Source organism: Dendropsophus ebraccatus, chromosome 2 (assembly GCF_027789765.1).
Source record: "Dendropsophus ebraccatus isolate aDenEbr1 chromosome 2, aDenEbr1.pat, whole genome shotgun sequence".
Lineage (NCBI taxonomy): Eukaryota > Metazoa > Chordata > Amphibia > Anura > Hylidae > Dendropsophus > Dendropsophus ebraccatus.
In genome coordinates, this window is record NC_091455.1 from 88,601,683 (window position 1) to 88,620,313 (window position 18,631).

Consider the following 18,631-nt stretch of genomic DNA (forward strand, 5'->3'; position numbering starts at 1 on the left):
CATCACAGATGGTGAGGCCCAGGCACCCTCTTGGTCAGTCTAGTGAGGCCCAGGCATTGCATTGGTCTGTTTGGTGAGGCTCCAGAAGAAAAAGTTTGAGAAGCGCTGCTTTACACTATGTTTGATAGATCTCCCCCACAGTGTGCAAATAACAGTGGCAAACTGTACAAACAGGAATGGCATATTTTGTACTAATAATGAATGTGCATATAGAACTGTCATACTGTGTGATTAAATGCTGTCATACTGCTGCTATTCTCTATACATAAATAATACCACCATCTACTGCACACACAGATAATGTGGTTACATATGTCATGCAGATAATGCTGCCATATACTGTGCACACAAATAATTACCCCATATACAGTACAAAAAACATGTGCTGCCATATATTGAAAGCACATAAAATACTGCAATACATTTGTAGGCAGAAGTACTGGCACCCCTAAAAAATACCCACACCATGTAAAATATCTCCTGAAAGAAAAGGCCAAGATTCACTAAAACTGTCTTTTTGCTAAACAGGAAGTTTCTGTCCTGTCTGAGCTTACCTTAGGACCCTATCTTCATTACAGCTTTACAGGTGTACCACCCCAATCAAACACCTCATCTTTCACTGACTTCTTAGATAATGTAAACTTTAGGAGCGATTACAGTTAAAGGGAACCGATCAGCCCAATTGGGCTGATTTGGTTACCCGCAGCACTGCATAAAGCTCTTGTGCAGCTCATGGCACGCAGCAGCAGCTTTATACCCGAGAGAATTAAGTTTAATCCCCCCGCACGCGACAGGTAGACATCTGGGCGGCTCACTGCCTGTGTCACCGCTCTCTCCCTGTCATATACCTCCCAACTTTTGCAAAGAGCAAAGAGGGACATGTGCGCCACGGTCCCCATAGCCACGCCCCCATAGCCACGCCCCCATAGCGACCCTCCATAGCCACTCCCCTACAGTCACCACATGCTGCTGACTGAATAGTGCCCTATACAGTATCCAATCCCCCCAAAAATGCCCAATATAGCATACAATCCCCCATATAGCGCCCCACATAGTATCCAATCCCCCATTATAGTGCCCCACATAGTATCCAATCCCCCATTATAGTGCCCCACATAGTATCCAATCCCCCACATAGTGCCCCACATAGTATCCAATCCCCCATATAGTGTCCACATAGTAGTCAATCCCCATATAGCGCCCCACATAGTAGCCAATCCCCCATATAGTGCCCCACATAGTAGCGAATCCCCCATAGTGTCCACATAGTAGCCAATGCCCCCATATAGTGCCCACATAGTAGCCAATGCCCCCATATAGTGCCCACATAGTAGCCAATGCCCCCCATATAGTGCCCCACATATTATCCAATCCCCCCATATAGCGCCCCACATAGTAGCCAATCCTCCCCTTTGTGTGGCCCGACCAGAAAAACAATAAACCAGTAACTCACCTGTCCACCGGTCCCAGCAGCTCCTCTCCCGGCAGAGCGCGCACTCCCGTCATCCTCCGGGGCGGGCAGCGGGGTATACAGACACTGACTGTGCCGGAAGTAATTCATGATAGAGGCTGCAGGTCACTTCCGGCACAGTCAGTGTCTGTATACCCCGCTACCCGCCCTGGAGTATGACGGGAGTGCGCGCTCTGCCGGGAGAGGAGCAGCTGGGACCGGCGGACAGGTGAGTTACTGGTTTATTGTTTTTCTGGTCGGGGATGATTGACAGGGAGAGGCACCAGAAACTAGCGGCTCTGCCTGCCACCCATCCCTGCCGAGCATGCTGACAGGAAGAGAATGGTGACTAGACATGGGCAGTGAGCCACCCAAACGCCTACCTGCCGCGCCTCTCCCTCCGTTTCTCCCTGCATTGGAAATAACCTTCATCTTCTCAGGTATAAAGCTGCTGCTGCAGCCGCTACATGTCACGAGCTGCACAGGAGCTTTATACAGTGCTGCAAAGAACCAAATAAACCCAAATGGGCTGATTGTTTTCTATTAAAGAGCCCGAACCAGCCGGTGGACCCCAGTTCACCTGGTGCTGCCCCCGATTCCTGCTGCAACAAGTTCAACAGCAGGGGGGGCAAAAATGTTTGGGCTAGCCTCTATTCCTTTAGGGCTTGGGCCCTGAACATTTTTGCTTAGCGAATCCCCTGCTGACAACAGTTCTTTGTATTTTATATAATACCATGTGCTTTGAAATGTTTCTATTTACAATCACCATCACAGTATACAATAAATCAACTGAGTTAAATAATAAACTAACAGCAAAAAATATGACATTCATCAAAAACAAAAAAATATTTGCAGTGAAGTGTTGTAGTTCTTACTGGAGAACTTGAGGTGCATCGTTAGGATCTATTCGGCAGTGTAAACAGTTCTAAACATTCAGTGGATAATATTTACTTCTCCAGACTGTCTGCACAATTTTAGTGTCATTTTGGTAGAAGCGTAAGAAATAACTACAGTAAATTATTTATTTAAAAGTAATAACTTTTCTAGGGAGTAACTCCACAGACATGGAAATGCTACAGGATATTTGCATTTTTAATAATTGCTGGAGTTATTTGGTTTAATCATTGCAGCATGGCTTAAAAAGGGAAAGGCATTCATGATAACATTAAATACTTAAAGGACTATCTGTAAACTGGTTTTCAAGCACTGACCTATCCCAGACATTTTCAGATATTTTGATAATTTGCCGACCACCATTCATTAAGAGAAACACCAATAAATGTTACACTGCTGATACTTCTCGTTACCTTGATACTCTTTTACTTAAATTCCACAATTCTGAATCAGAAAGCTGTGTGTTTGTGTAAGGGAACCCAGAACCAGGATCGAATACAGGGACAGACAGACAGTGTGAGCCCTAGCACTAGACCCCCCAAGACTGTCTGTACCTACTTGCCAGCCCAACTTTAGCAGATAGGTGTGGTGGACACCTGTCAATCACCACAAAGCAAGTACTAGCCTAAAGGCTGTATAACACGACACAATGTTTCAGGCAAGAGAGCACCGACCTGTTAGTTCAGTGCTCACTCCCCCCTTGTTCCCTGCATGCTGTCTGTGCCATTACACGCAGACAGCAAGTGAGGAGGATCATTCGGACAGCCCATTGAAGTCAGCAGCGGTCTGCTGCCACTGCTCCTATTACACAAAGTTGCGCATAGCAGACGTGATCTCTCAGTGTGTTGAAAGCCTACGATCATCTGAAATCGTGCATGTCGGCTGATCAATGCCTTTCAACATGCACTATTACACTCAATGATTATTGGCCTAAACGGCCAGGTAGAGACGAAAATCCTTTAGTGTAATAGGGCGTTAAGACACAGTTCCGACTGGTGCAAGTGAAACATATACATGTTCACTGAAAGAGCTAAGACATAAGAGAACCTGTCACCCCCCCCCCCCCCCCCGTGCGGAGAGCCCGGCCGACCCATATATTTACCGACTTATCCACTAAGTCCCGGAGCCCGTCCCGCCGCCGAGATAGCCGTCTGAAGCCGCGCGTGCTCATCAGAGATGAGTCCGATGCCCATAGAGAATGACGCCTCCAGTCACTCTCTATGGACATCAGACTCATTTCTAGTGAGTGCGCGTGCAGCTTCGGACGGGGATTTCTCGGCGGCGGGACAGGCTATGGGACTTCGTCGTGGAAGCGGTAAGTATATGGGTCTGCACCAGGGGATCGTCCGGGCTCTGCCCCGGCATGGGGGGGGAAGGGGGTGACAGGTTCTCTTTAATGTTTCTTTTAAAAAATGATTTGACACTTAAATTATGGCTATATATTAGTGATGAGTGAGCATGCTTGTCCGAGCTTGGTACCCCTTCAAGTATTAAGGTACTTAAAGGCGCTCGATGCTCGGATGAGCATCTCGCGATACTCGAGAAAATGGAATCATCCTTTTCCTGCAAGTTTGAGCACAATTTCTCAGCCAATAAACATGCAGGAGACTCTTTGGTACATCGTGCGATGACGTGGGACGCATATAAGGCGATAGCAGGAATTGGTTGGCCAGATCAGATGACCCGAGCATATAAGAATCTGGGCCGGCGGTGCTCGCCTTACATGCATGCTGGAAGAGATTAGGGACAGAGCTGCTGATTGTTAGGGAGAGCGTTAGGTAGGGAATTAGCGTTCCTGTAGGCAGCGATACTAGACAAAGAAAGCCCTTGTAAGGGCTTAAAAAATTTTCTTTTTTTTTTTGGAGTACTCCAGACTGCTGGCTGGGGCTTGCAGTGCAGCTACCACAATCTTAGCTGCACACTGTCTGATCGACTGCTGGCAGAAAGGGGACAGCAGGTGGTGCATAAAGACCCCAAAGAAGTCCTCAGTACCAGGGCTGTATTTACCACTAGGCACCCGTGGTCCGGTGCCTAGGGCAGCACCTTGCAGGGGGGCAGCACCAGGGAGCAGGGGGAAGGAGACAACTTTTTTTTTTGTTTTTATTTTTTTAGTCTCCCACCTCCCATTCAGACTTGCCAGTAAATCTGGTGTCTTTTCAAGGGGGGAGGGGAGGGGGTTTATGGTGCAATTGTTTAAGTCTGGGGCTATTACCTACCAATCCTGTGGTGAGATTTTCGTCAGACAATATGCAGACGGCTGTAATCAGTGATTCAATGTGAAACTTTATGTTTTAAGCTGTTAAAAACCAGGAAAAAACGTGATTCAAACAATGTAGAGAAATGCATGTGGCGAAACCACTGTCCTCACGCTCCCCAAGATGGGGCGTCTCCAGGGTTAGTGCCTAGGGCAGCAGCAGCTGGTAATATGGCCCTGCTCAGTACTATTATTTTTTTTTGTGGCTGGTGCTGCTGCTGTTATACATTGTATTGCTGTGATTTGTAGTACAGCTGCATAGAACCTCATTGCTCATTGTTCTATTTAAGAGGTGGCATACACCATAAAGCACCACTTACACACAGACTCTATACGACTACCTCCAAAAACCTGTCTGACCAGTATCTGTTGTCATCTGCAGCCAATCTGCAAGGTTGCTTTCTTTTTTAGTGCAGCCATATCCAACCTAACTGCTCATTGTCCTGTATAAGACGTGGCATGCACCATATAGCACCACTTACATACAGACTCTATACGACAACCTCCATGCATGCTGCCCCAGCTGTTTCCTGTCAATTTCTGTGGTGTTTCCATCATTTTCTGAGGTTGACAGGTTTTCACGCAACCTTCCCTGGGCTGAGCTTGGGTCCCCTGCAAAAATGCTCGAGTTTCCCATTGACTTGAATAGGGTTCGTTACTCGAAACAAGCACCCGAGCATCGGGAAATATTCGTCTCGACAACCGAGCACCCAAGCATTTTAGTACTCGCTCATCACTATATATATGTATATATACATACTGAACCCAAGAAACCATATATAACTTTTCTTACCATTCAGATGAATGTAGAAAGCGGACAGTTAGACCTGTTAGAAAGAAACATACAATTCAGACACTGAATCATGGCCAAAAGCACAGTCTCGGCTGTACTTTATGGGCAAAGGACTTCACTGAGGTCTGAACAGGCATGGTCATATCAGTTTGTGGATCATCTTTTATATGTATATAATATTAGTAGATTTTATTCTTTTAAATGCTGGGATCCAATCCTGTTTTTGCCTAAATAATTCTGATGGAAGTATGAAGTGCAGATGTAGGCATATACATGAGCCCCAATAACAAGGAAAAAAGACATAGGTCTAACGGTTGTATTTAACCTTTGGGAGGCACAGTTCTTTTAAATGACGCATTCAATATTGTAGAAGCAACAGCACACTCTTCAACAGAGGTATGAAGGGCAATATACATGTGAAGGCCATTATATTATTCACAACAGAAAGTCATCCTCATTCATACAAGAATTTATGTCTTCATGTGAACTACTATCAGTATGTATGTGCACAGGCATAAGTAGGATGTTGTTATAATAAAGAAAAGGAATTTATAGTATCACATTGTTACAGCTACAGATAATGTAGAAATATAAGTGTGCATGAATACTTCATACTGTATGTACAGACTTACAGTTGATGTATTAACAGATAAATCTAAAAAAAGGGAGAGTTCTATATGCTGAAAAGTGTATGTATGCAAAGGCGTGTAAAGACCACACTTTAGCCAGGGTGCCCAATTTCTGCTTGTACTTCATGTGTTCATCCCACCCCACTGGCAGTAGTTTAATCCATGGCTAGAATCTGTGACAAATCCTCAAGAAAAAGAGTACATTGTGGGTTTGAAATGTATAAAGTCTGTGGATTTTACCTGACCTCGCAAGTCCACAAATAAATTCTACAGCTTTTCTGCCAAGTGTCATGGCCTCAGCCAGGCCAATATATACCAAAATAGCTTGTTTTCTGCTGGATGGAACAGTGCACAGGACTGCACGATTCCATACCATGGCATTTAAAAAAAAAAAAAAAAGGTTTTTGTACTCCATATAATAGATATGCTCCACTGTGACCCCATTGCGACATTAGGCCTCCTTTGCCTCTATACATTAGGCTCATCTGTGCCCCAGTGTTGAATTAGGCCCCTTCTGCATAGTACTTAGGCCCCTTCTGTGCCCCTGTGTAGTACATAAGCCCCCTTTGTGTTCCTGAATAGTATTAGGACTCCACACTGCTTTTATTTAATAGAATGGGAAAAAACTTGCCTCTGATACTGCTCTCACATGGCTCCCCACGGCACTCCAGTTCCTGCAGCTACTCTGTGAATTTCCAGTGCAGGCATCATCATACCGAGATGCTGCCTGTGTCAAAAGGTCCATATTCTCTGAACCTCTGTGTTGTACCTTCCAACTGTGTGTCTTAAATACGCACACACTGCTGGAAAGCATGCTCACTCTGGGATTTGGGTCATATATCCCGGATCCCCAGTTGGCCCCTTTCCCCTGAAAGCCTGGTCATGGTACATCATGACCTGTGGCCCTGTAGATTCCTTATGGAAACAACCTAGCCCTCCTCTGGACCAGGTTCATACCCTACTGATAAAACATCAATGACCTTAATGTTCCACCTCTAGAAAACCACTTTTAATAGATACAGCTATATAGTTGTTAAGTTATGAAATTACATCCCATAAAGAGCAAAAAGAGGCATGCCATTACAGAGAGTCACGGCACAATGTGTCCATCAATCACATGACTGCCTTCTCTGTGAGCACTCAGATGACCTGGAAAACACAGGACTTCCTGTGCTTAGACTCTGCAAAAAAAAAGTCTAAACACAGGAAGTCCAGTGTTTCCCTGGTCATCTGCACTCACAGAGAAGGTAGTCATGTGATTGATGGACACATTGTGCCGTGACTCTCTGTACTGGCCAGGACTTCATGTGTTTAGTCTCTTTTCTTCAATCTGCACAACGCTAAAATCGGGAGACTGGACCTGGATTTCTGGTGAGTACAGCTTTGTTTTAGAACATGATAAAAAAATTAAAAAAATAATGAATGTATATGGCAAACTTACTTTATTTACCATCTGCTGTTGATTTAGATTTTTAAAGTTATAACGACAGCGACAATATAAAGGAGAGCAACTCTCCCCCCCTTTATTAACGCACATTACTAAGTTATATAACTTATGTTAGCTTTGTTTTACAGCATAACATATAAAGAAAAAAAAAGATTAATGTAAACTTGCTTTATCACTTCTACTGTTGACTTAGATTTTGAAAGTTATAACGACAGTGACACTTTAAGTTAAATATAGTAAACCTTGTTCAGTGTACAGTATTAGTAAATGTATACACTGCTGTGACTGGCTGTATACCAAATGGTCATTTTGTTTATAAGATTGCTGTGTATGGAGAAGCATGTGACCCCCCCCCCGCGCCCATTACTAAGCCTGTATATGTCCAAGGAGGACACCGGGAGGGGGATGGTCACATGCTCCCCCATGTCGGCCATCTTATGGACAGACTCACCACAGAGTAGGGCAGCACAGTCTGGAGGAAGGGAGTCTGATTAGCTCTAAGAGGTACACAGGGAGTTGCTGTCAGTAAGTGCAGTGAGCACACTTATACTGTACAGAGCAATTTTGCTATAAAGTGGCCAACCCCTTTAATCACAGATGGTTTTATCACAAGAGTATAGACTGAACACTCAGTGTAATAGAAATATAGAACACCCTGGATAGGCCATATTGACATTACATGAGTAATATGTCCAATTGCTATGTAAATCATTTCAACACAGGCAAAAAGAAAAAAAAAACCCTTGCATGTAAATCTTAAAGGAACGGACAGTTTGTAGGTAAGGAGCCTGCAATGAAAACCAGAGCAGTGATACTACAGGACACTGATTACTAAGCATAAGCGAGCAGAGCCTGAGTGTAAAAGAAACGTTCATCATTACATGCAGATTGGCAGCTATGAACACTGACGTAGCACTACCTACACATTAAGGTTTTCATAGACTATTAGGTTATGATGTCCAACTAAGAAATCACTTAGCGCTTAGAGCTTCCTATTTTCTTGTGCAAGAACTGCAGGATGTTAGATTCAGTAGATTTCTAATTTATACTAAGCATTGGCTGTTATTTAGTTTATAGCTTCCCTGGCATATTTAGACACGACTAGGTTTATGCAATAGGAGGCAGTGAATCCCTGTGGTTCCTTCCAGTTTGTTTCACCTTCTTACTTCATGTGATCTTTCTTTTATCACAGCAGAAGGAGTGCAGCTGTTGGTGCTGCTGGAAGCATTTATGGCACCTTCTGACCTCTTGTCTATTAATCTCTTTGTGGTGCTGGCTTACTTTGGGTTCATTAGATTCAGAGCTATCTTCAGTTTTTTCTTTAACTATTACGAGATGTGCAATTAAAGGCTATATATTCTCTTTTTACTCTTAAGAGGTTTGCAGTGTTTTACTTATATAGCAGTAGTCATAAAATACACCAGTAGTTATTTTCTAATTGTGCAGTTTTTCTGGTTCCAGCATGTAATATGGAACATTAGACTATGTAGTGTAGACTACTCAAGAACCTGTATGACTATTCATGTCCATAACTAGAAACAAACATTTTTTTTTATAGTTCCTTTAAGCTGGAATCACATGTACATGTGTGTATTTTAACCAAACACAGAAGTGGATCCAAAAAAAGGAAGAGAGGACTAGTTGTCCTCTGAAAAATTTAAGCTTAAATCTGATTGGTAGCTGTGGGCAACTCTTCCACTATTTCATTGTTTAAGGGTTGATAAATACCCCCATGTGTTTCCAGTCTCTAGGAATAATTTATACTCACACGTAAAAGGGGTCATTTTATTAGAGCTACCACTTTTCGAGTAGCTTAAAAAGCAGCAACTTTTATCATGCCACACATTTGCTCTGGAGGGAAGATGTAGAAAGTCATTTTTCATAAGCAGCTAATCACTCTGGTCCGCAGAAGGAAGATCTGAATAGGCACCCTCTCCTAAGACATCAATACCAAAGAATATTGCATATGGACAGCTGATGCCTTGGTTAGGTATATTACAGAAGGGAACTGCTTAAAAAGCAATCCCATAATATGGTAGTATCCATTGATGCTATCTGGTTAGTAGCAAAGTAATGTATTTAAAGTCTGATATACAGGGTGAAGAAGGGCTGTGTGAACTAGACTGCACTGCCCAGGGGGCAGAAATCATGGATGACATTTTAGCTATAGTGTTTGCAAAAATGTTTATATCAATATAAGCATGGTATGGTATAAGTGAGTAGACTTACACATGTAAAAAAAAAACGAGATTATACAGAAGTAGCATGCAAATCTTGTCTCATACTAGGAAAATGAAAAGGACTAGATTTCATCTCTAGACATGATCAAGGTCAGCTGTGGATGACAAAGTTCCTTCAGGTTCTTGGGGCAGCAGCATTGAGCTTGAAGCTGGATTGCATCTCCTTTGCTAGACAAACCACATGCTCACTTCTGCATGGCCTTACCTTCTGAATCAAATGGCTTGGGGTGTTCTTCAGTCACACAGCAGAGGGGCTGGAGCTCACAACTGATCTTGAGAAGTGCACGTCTTTCACACCCATAATGACCAGTAATGATATTACTTCTTATTCGATTGAGTGCTTAATCACAAAAAAAAGAAAAAAAGATATCTATGCATATCATTTCATTGCTATTGTTTTAATTATTTTTTCTTCAATAATTTGTTTTACCATACGCTCTAATTTTCCAAAAGAAACTGGTTATCAAGTCTGCATATAGTATTCCTCGAAATTTCCTAGACAGAACAAGCTGTGACACTTACTCATTACTTGAAAGAATGGCCTGCCAAGATTTTATTTCCCTACTTGCGTCGTACGTGTTCAGAATATAAGTCACGCTGTTACATTTTGGTTTTTTTCTTCTCCCTAGGATGAGGAGCCAATGTAGTCAAATTTCAGGCTCTGGCTCCTCCCCTGCAACAGTCCCAACTCTAGGAAGGCTGAGCATCCCCCACATAGGATCACACAATAAAGACAAAACCAGTCCAATTTAAGGGTTCAGTTCCAGCTGATTTTATTTCCTTTAAAAAAGTTATTTACAGAAGAATATCAACAATCTGACAGGCAGTGAAGTAACCATGGTTAGCTGGCATGAAGGTATGCCTCAAATCTTTGTATTGTGGATTGATGGTTAGACAAAAGTATTTTACACGGCATATTGCACAGGATGGATTAAAAAATAAATGTAAAAAATTAGGTTAAAAACAGAGCTGCCAGCTCCGGCAGAAGTTCTAGTGCCTGTCATGTAATACATACATAAAACACACAATCTTTTTTTTTTTGTCATTTTTTTGCTTATTATAATAGACTTAAAGGTACAAAGATGTTTTCACTTTCTTGTTTTTTTTTTTTTCATTTAAAACACAATAGCTAGAAACCTGAATACATATGCTATCATCATGCCCAAAAGAGACTAAAACAATCATAGTTTAGCGACAAGTAGAAAGGATTAAATAGTCAAATACGAGAATGAAAATGCAGTACATAGTGTCGCGAACTCAAATCGGCATTTAGATAGGTCCAGTGGTTTAAACGGCACGGTTTTAGTTTTTATTTTTTTGTAATATAAAAAAAGTGCAAATATGTGGTCTAGAAGTTAAAGCTACAGGATCCCTTTTTTTGCTTAGAATGTGCACTGGTTGCTTTAAAGCATTTGAGTACAGGCTAGCATGTTTAACCCCTGAGGGTAACCATATTTCCAGGGTTAGGAGAAGCAAGCCTCTATTACAGAAGACTGGCATGGCATTTCTAACAAAAAAGACAAGTGTGTGGCTCAATGTTCTACCCCTATAGGCAACTAACATTGTTCCTTTCCTCCTTGAAGCATTAACAGTGCCAAACCCTATGTGCTGCCACTATTCCACAAAGGAGATGGCGGCACAATAATAATAAAAAAAACCTCTGAAGTAGAGTTATAAAGAGCTATATAAATACTACACAAGATTATTAATACAAAGACTTTTTTTTTTTGTAAGTTTTCAACCGATATACAGTGTATTAGGGACACTCTGGAGGTGACTGCTGAGTGCACTAGGCTGGAAGGGATGCTGTGACTTTAAGAAGCCTGCAGACTAAGAGTGTAAACATGGATAAGTATAGGCTGGTGAACTTTCTTGGTATTAACCAGCCTCCCTGTTTGTAGTATTGACAGGATATTCAAAACTGCAATTGACACCGGTTAAAACACCCCCTTTATATATTTTTTACAAAAATACACTGAGAAAATAATCAAACGTTTTTTCATCTGTTTTTTTTTTGTGTTTTTTGTGTTTTTTTTTTAAAGTGTCAAAAGTCTACATTTAAATATAAAAAATTAAAAGTTAAAACTCTAGCCCTTCAGTGAAGGATACATAAAAATGGTGTGGAGGGGGGAAGGAGAAGCTACCAAACAAAAGGAAACATAAAAAAGTTTGGCCAGTATAAATAGGTCCACATAGAAAAATGGGAGCTGAAGTACATATACAAGAAGGGGGGGGGGGGGTAACAATATGGATTACCAATGAGAAAGGGAACCCAAAAACGAACAGTCTGTCCATGTACAGCTATTGAGTACTAAGAAGAACACATACATACTCTGAGGAAAACAATTTGGTCCTGAATCATTAGTTTAGTCCAGCACAGATTTGAGTTGCGTTTGAATCCTTAAAGAGTTAAGAATGAGAAAAAAAGCTGGTGATTTTCTTAGGAATCAAACATAGCGCCACCTATCGGCTGTAGATTTATCCTAACACTAAAACTGTTCAACAGTCTTACAGAAACCTTAAAAGATAGACAGGATAACATGCTATATTATTAACCCACCAGTGAAATAATCCGACACCATCACGATTCTGAGAAACACATTGTAAAAGAGCCGCCCTCTCCCCCCAGGTACCACATAAATATGTAACAACATCTCTCCTCCTTGCCCAAGTAGTGTCCTTGTCTCAATGTCCATCTCTTCTCATGGATGGGTGCAGAAAAAAAAAGCTGGCAGCCTCCTCCAAAGGTGCCCTCCTTCTCCAGACGTGCAAATCCATTACAGTCAACTAGTAAAAGCCTCCCCTGTCCCAGCTGCCTGGGGGGCTGCCGGGGAGATCCACAGCCGCCACAAGAAGCATAAGAAGGTGGAAGTCTATTGTTTAAACTTTCCTTGTGCTCCTTCCTCTCCTCTCCATGTGGAAGGTAAAAGCTGCACTGGTGCTGGCGGGGAGGAATGCTAAAGAGTGGGCAGAGCCGGGCTCCCCCTCCCTCCCTACCGCAGGGCTGCTGCTGCTGCTGATGGCTTGCAGTATGTGGCGAGCAGTAGCCCCTTGTATAAGTGCCATGTTCCCGTGTGATGATGCCCAGCAGGCTGCAGTGCTTCTCTCTGGTGGGGACAGACAAGTGCCGCTCACACAACAATTCTCCATTCTCGTACACAGTCCGTGGAAAGCAGACGTGTAGTCGGCTCAGTAGGTGAACACCAGGTTGGAGATGCTGGACTCCAGCCAGTCCCCGGAGATCATCTCGCTCACCTCGGGCGTGCAATAGTCCGGGAACTCGAAGTGGGAGCGGGAGCCCGCCTCGAAGTTAAAGTCCAGGTCTCTGTCCAGGGCCGCCGAGCTGAAGCTGCCCAGGGACATGCTCTCAAAGCCCGGGCTGGGGTTGAGCTCCAGCAGCTCGTCCTCCAGCTCCTCGTCCGAGGAGGAAGCCGATGAAGAGGAGGAGGAGGATGCGGAGGAGGGGGAGGATGCAGCCGAAGAAGAGGAGGAGTGAGAGGAGGACGGGGCCGGGGAGGACGCCCTCGGGTAGCCGTCGTGCTCGGATGGAGAGTCCGGGGAGTTGTGCATGGAGCCAGCCCCGTCATCGTACAGGCTGAGCGGGTCGCTGGCCTCGCCAGAGCTGCAGCTCAGGGTGGGACTGGCGGGCACGGCCATGGGGGACGAGCCGGGGGCGCCGAAGATGTAGAGCCGGTGCTTGGGCTTCTTGGTGTCGGCGGCAGCGGCCTGGCGGCTGGAGGTGCCGGTGCTCCGGGACTTGTACAGGGAGTGATGGTCCAGGATGCACGGCTGCTCGGGGAAGCCTTTGCCGCTGCCCAGGAGCAGCTTGGTGTGAGGCTTGCTGCACAGCTTGGCCCCACCACCACCGCCGCCGCTGCTGCTCTTCTTCATGGGGGGCTTGGAGGAGCTGCAGCCGCTGGCAGGGTTCCCGGCCCCCGGGCTGCTGCAGCCCTTCTCCCCGGGCTTGGAGGCGCCGGACTTGACCTTCTTCCGGGGCCGGTATTTGTAGTCCGGGTAGTCGGCCATGTGCTTGAGCCGCAGCCGCTCGGCCTCCCGGATGAAGGGGATCTTGTCGCCGTCCTTCAGCTGCTTCCAGCGCTTGCCCAGCCGCTTGGAGATCTCGGCGTTGTGCATGTCCGGGGACTGCTCCATGATCTTCCGGCGCTCGATCTGCGACCACACCATGAAGGCGTTCATCGGTCTCTTGATGTGGCCGCTCGGCGTCTTGCACCAGCTCGGGTCGTCGGCTTTGCCCCCGGTGGAGGCGGTGGAGCCCGGAGTGGGAGAAGATGCCATATCCAGCTCGATGCCGGCCCCGGACTCCGAGCTCTCTCCCGCCAGCAGTGCCTCCGTGTTCTCGGCGTTGCCGCTCTGCTGCACCATGGTGACTGCTGTGTCCCGGCACACGGATCCAGGCACTGGGGCATCCAATAGGCGGGCCACGTTGTGCTGCTCCCCTGCTTACTGGCAGCTCCAGCAGCCGCTGGCAGGCATCACTCAGTCTCTAGGAGTTTATGGTGACTGCAGTTACTTGCTATAGTTGTGTAGGGCTCCAGCGCAGCAGGGCTACAGGAGAGTCCCAGGCAGAGCTGTGTATAGTCCTGAGTGGTGACGAGTGCGGGGGTTACACACACAGATGGCCGGCAGACATGTATGGGGACTGGAGGAGACGCTGGACTCTACACTAGCGCCGCTCCTCACACAGCTAACAGCGCCGCTCTATGCAGCCTCGCGTCCCTTTATCCCTTCCCGGGGTGCTCAGCGGCCAATCGCCGGCTGTTTCTAACGTTTTCTCGTGCCAAACCCCGCCCTCTGGCCTCCTATTGGCTGGGAACGCGATGCAATAATAATCACCGCGTGCAATGAGAAGCTCCAGAGCTGACCTCATTCCGATTCACACTGCAAACTTTCCTGCGAGGCCGGGGGAGAGAGAGAGAGAGAGAGCGCCAGCCCCACGTATAGCTGCTATACATACTACATGTGTGAGGAGGGATGGACGCTCACTGTATACTGTGCACCTCACCACCTGTATACTGTGCTCACATACAGAGAGAGCGCCAGCCCCACGTATAGCTGCTATACATACTACATGTGTGAGGAGGGATGGACGCTCACTGTATACTGTGCACCTCACCACCTGTATACTGTGCTCACATATAGAGAGATATAGAGAGAGAGCGCCAGCCCCACGTATAGCTGCTATACATACTACATGTGTGAGGAGGGATGGACGCTCACTGTATACTGTGCACACATACACGTGTGTGAGGAGGGAGGGATGGCCGCTCACTGTATACTGCACACCTCCTGTATACTGTGCACACACACATAGCACACGTGTGAGGAGGGATGGCCGCTCACTGTATACTGTGCACACATACACGTGTGTGAGGAGGGAGGGATGGCTGCACACCTCCTGTATACTGTGCACACGTGTGTGAGGGTCCGGCCGCTGAGCGCCTCCCCCGTCTGGGCACACTAGGTGCACGGCTCCCGCACTGTATGGGCTGAGTGCGCCCTGTACACACCACCTGCACAGCATGACATCACTGGCTATAGATAGTGCTCACTATACACAGCATTACCTCACTGCCCGTACCTGCTACTGTGTGTCATACAGTCCTCACTGTGTATATACCTGCATTATGTATATACAGCATTGTGGGCTGGATATAGCTATATACCGTATAGCTAAAAGAGCCTTGCTGTAGTATATACGTGTCTATTCTCTCCCTATGTATAGCTGTATATACACTGCTGTATACCATGCCCAGTGCATTACCTCATTGTCTCTCTATATATAGTGTATATAGCGCACACCCCTCTGCCTGCACACACGGCGCCATGTGCTCGCATTGTTTATACAGCGACAGCCGCTGTCTGCGCCATATACACCTGTGTGTACTCCCCACACCCGCTATATACACCTGTGTGTACTCCCCACACCCGCTATATACACCTGTGTGATCTCTACACCCGCTATATACACCTGTGTGATCTCTACACCCGCTATATACACCTGTGTGATCTCTACACCCGCTATATACACCTGTGTGATCTCTATACCCGCTATATCCCTCTGTGTGATCTGTATACCCGCTATACCCCTCTGTATACCCTTCTGTATACCCCTCTGTGTGCCCTCAGTGACGGCCGGTGCTTATATCCGGGCACAGGCCGCTCAGCAGTGTGTGGCCCCCGGCAGGTGTCTGTCAGTGTGAGCGCCGGTTGCTGCTGCTGCTGTGGAGAGTCGGCCGGTCACGCCCCCTCAGCGTGGCGCTCCACACACCTCTCAGCGCCCGGGATGGCAGCCTCGTCAGCAGGCACGGAGCCGGCTATGTGTACGGGGCTCCGGCGCTGCCCGTTCCCTTACACCGAGCGGCAGCGGCGGGCACAGCCAGCACACGTGCTGCTTGTGTGGAGTCTGCCCCGGGCCAGTGACAGGAGGGGGAAGGCGGCAAGGAGCGGCAGCTGCTCGGGGAGGGCTCGCAGCACACAAGGTGACAGGGGCGGGGCCTGACTCTCCTCCCCGTCTTGTCCGCATGGAGCGGCCTGTGGGCGGGGCGGAGACGTCCGGCCTTGTTTACACAATGAGGCCACGCCCCCTCCTCCAGGAGCTGGGGGTGTGCGCCGTCTGGCTGACTGTCTGCGGTGGGGGAGGGGAGGCTGCTGCTGCTGAACCCGAGGCGGCTGAGGTCAGCGCGCTGATCGCACGGGCTCCTTGTCACTATTATTCATAGCACGCCGCTCCGTGTCTGGGAGGAGGGCTGACATCACATTAACCCCTGCCGTGCCGCCGCCTGTCATCATGCTGCACCGCGCTCTGCCCCGCAACAAGCCTGTCACATCCCCAAATGTGTCCCGGGGGGGCGGCCATTCAGCCTGGTAACACGATACACGCCCACCGTGCCGCACGGCTGCTGCTGCCGCCGCCGCATAGAGACAGCCCGAGCTGCCGCCCTATGGCCGCCGCCGCTCAGCCTCTGCTCGGATACAGCGCCGTGATTTGCTGCGTGCTCCGGTGCTGTCACCCGGATGTCCGCGCTCACAGCTGCCGCTCCTGTGCAGAGGTCACTGCAGGCGGGGAGCCCTGTCCTCACTCCCCGGCGTGTTACCGGGACTTGTCCTGGACCCGGGGAAGAGTTCAGCCGAGGTTGCTCGCACTGTCTCGGGTCAGACTGAGCGGCAGAGAACGCTGGGTGGCAGAGCTGAGCCTCTAACTACACAGGAGAGGGAGGAGGGTGTGCTCTGCTGTATACAGTGCCAGGCGTGCTCTGCTGTATAAGGTGCCAGGCGTGCTCTGCTGTATACAGTGCCAGGCGTGCTCTGCTGTATACAGTGCCGGGCGTGCTCTGCTGTATACAGTGCCGGGCGTGCTCTGCTGTATACAGTGCCGGGCGTGCTCTGCTGTATACAGTGCCAGGCGTGCTCTGCTGTATACAGTGCCAGGCGTGCTCTGCTGTATACAGTGCCAGGCGTGCTCTGCTGTATACAGTGCCAGAGTGCTCTGCTGTATACAGTGCCAGGCGTGCTCTGCTGTATACAGTGCCAGGCGTGCTCTGCTGTATACAGTGCCAGGCGTGCTCTGCTGTATACAGTGCCAGGCGTGCTCTGCTGTATACAGTGCCAGGCGTGCTCTGCTGTATACAGTGCCAGAGTGCTCTGCTATATACAGTGCCAGGCGTGCTCTGCTGTATACAGTGCCAGGCGTGCTCTGCTGTATACAGTGCCAGGCGTGCTCTGCTGTATACAGTGCCAGAGTGCTCTGCTATATACAGTGCCAGGCGTGCTCTGCTGTATACAGTGCCAGGCGTGCTCTGCTGTATACAGTGCCAGGCGTGCTCTGCTGTATACAGTGCCAGGCGTGCTCTGCTGTATACAGTGCCAGGCGTGCTCTGCTGTATACAGTGCCAGGCGTGCTCTGCTGTATACAGTGCCAGGCGTGCTCTGCTGTATACAGTGCCAGGCGTGCTCTGCTGTATACAGTGCCAGGCGTGCTCTGCTGTATACAGTGCCAGGCGTGCTCTGCTGTATACAGTGCCAGGCGTGCTCTGCTGTATACAGTGCCAGGCGTGCTCTGCTGTATACAGTGCCAGGCGTGCTCTGCTGTATACAGTGCCAGGCGTGCTCTGCTGTATACAGTGCCAGGCGTGCTCTGCTGTATACAGTGCCAGGCGCGCTCTGCTGTATACAGTGCCAGGCGCGCTCTGCTGTATACAGTGCCAGTGCCAGGCGTGCTCTGCTGTATACAGTGCCAGGCGCGCTCTGCTGTATACAGTGCCAGAGTGCTCTGCTGTATACAGTGCCAGGCGTGCTCTGCTGTATACAGTGCCAGAGTGCTCTGCTGTATACAGTGCCAGGCGTGCTCTGCTGTATACAGTGCCAGGCGTGCTCTGCTGTATACAGTGCCAGGCGTGCTCTGCTGTATACAGTGCCAGGCGTGCTCTGCTGTATACAGTGCCAGGCGTGCTCTGCTGTATACAGTGCCAGGCGTGCCCCCTACCTCCTCTCACTACACACAGGAGAGGGAGGGTGTTCTCTGCTGTATACAGTGCCAGGCGTGCTCTGCTGTATACAGTGCCAGGCGCGCTCTGCTGTATACAGTGCCAGGCGCGCTCTGCTGTATACAGTGCCAGGCGCGCTCTGCTGTATACAGTGCCAGGCGCGCTTTGCTGTATACAGTGCCAGGCGCGCTTTGCTGTATACAGTGCCAGGCGCGCTCTGCTGTATACAGTGCCAGGCGCGCTCTGCTGTATACAGTGCCAGGCGCGCTCTGCTGTATACAGTGCCAGGCGCGCTCTGCTGTATACAGTGCCAGGCGTGCTCTGCTGTATACAGTGCCAGTGCCAGGCGTGCTCTGCTGTATACAGTGCCAGGCGCGCTCTGCTGTATACAGTGCCAGGCGCGCTCTGCTGTATACAGTG

General features: G+C 48.0%; 1 protein-coding gene across 1 annotated transcript; it reads right to left on the reverse strand.

The window, feature by feature from the left end:
- Positions 1 to 10,455: 10,455 nt before the first annotated feature.
- SOX4 (SRY-box transcription factor 4) lies at positions 10,456 to 14,425 on the reverse strand. Its single transcript, XM_069957932.1, has one exon. It carries the CDS (start codon positions 14,088 to 14,090, stop codon positions 12,897 to 12,899), a length of 1,194 nt encoding a protein of 397 aa, XP_069814033.1. The 5' UTR covers positions 14,091 to 14,425; the 3' UTR covers positions 10,456 to 12,896.
- Between the last annotated feature and the right edge of the window lie 4,206 nt (positions 14,426 to 18,631).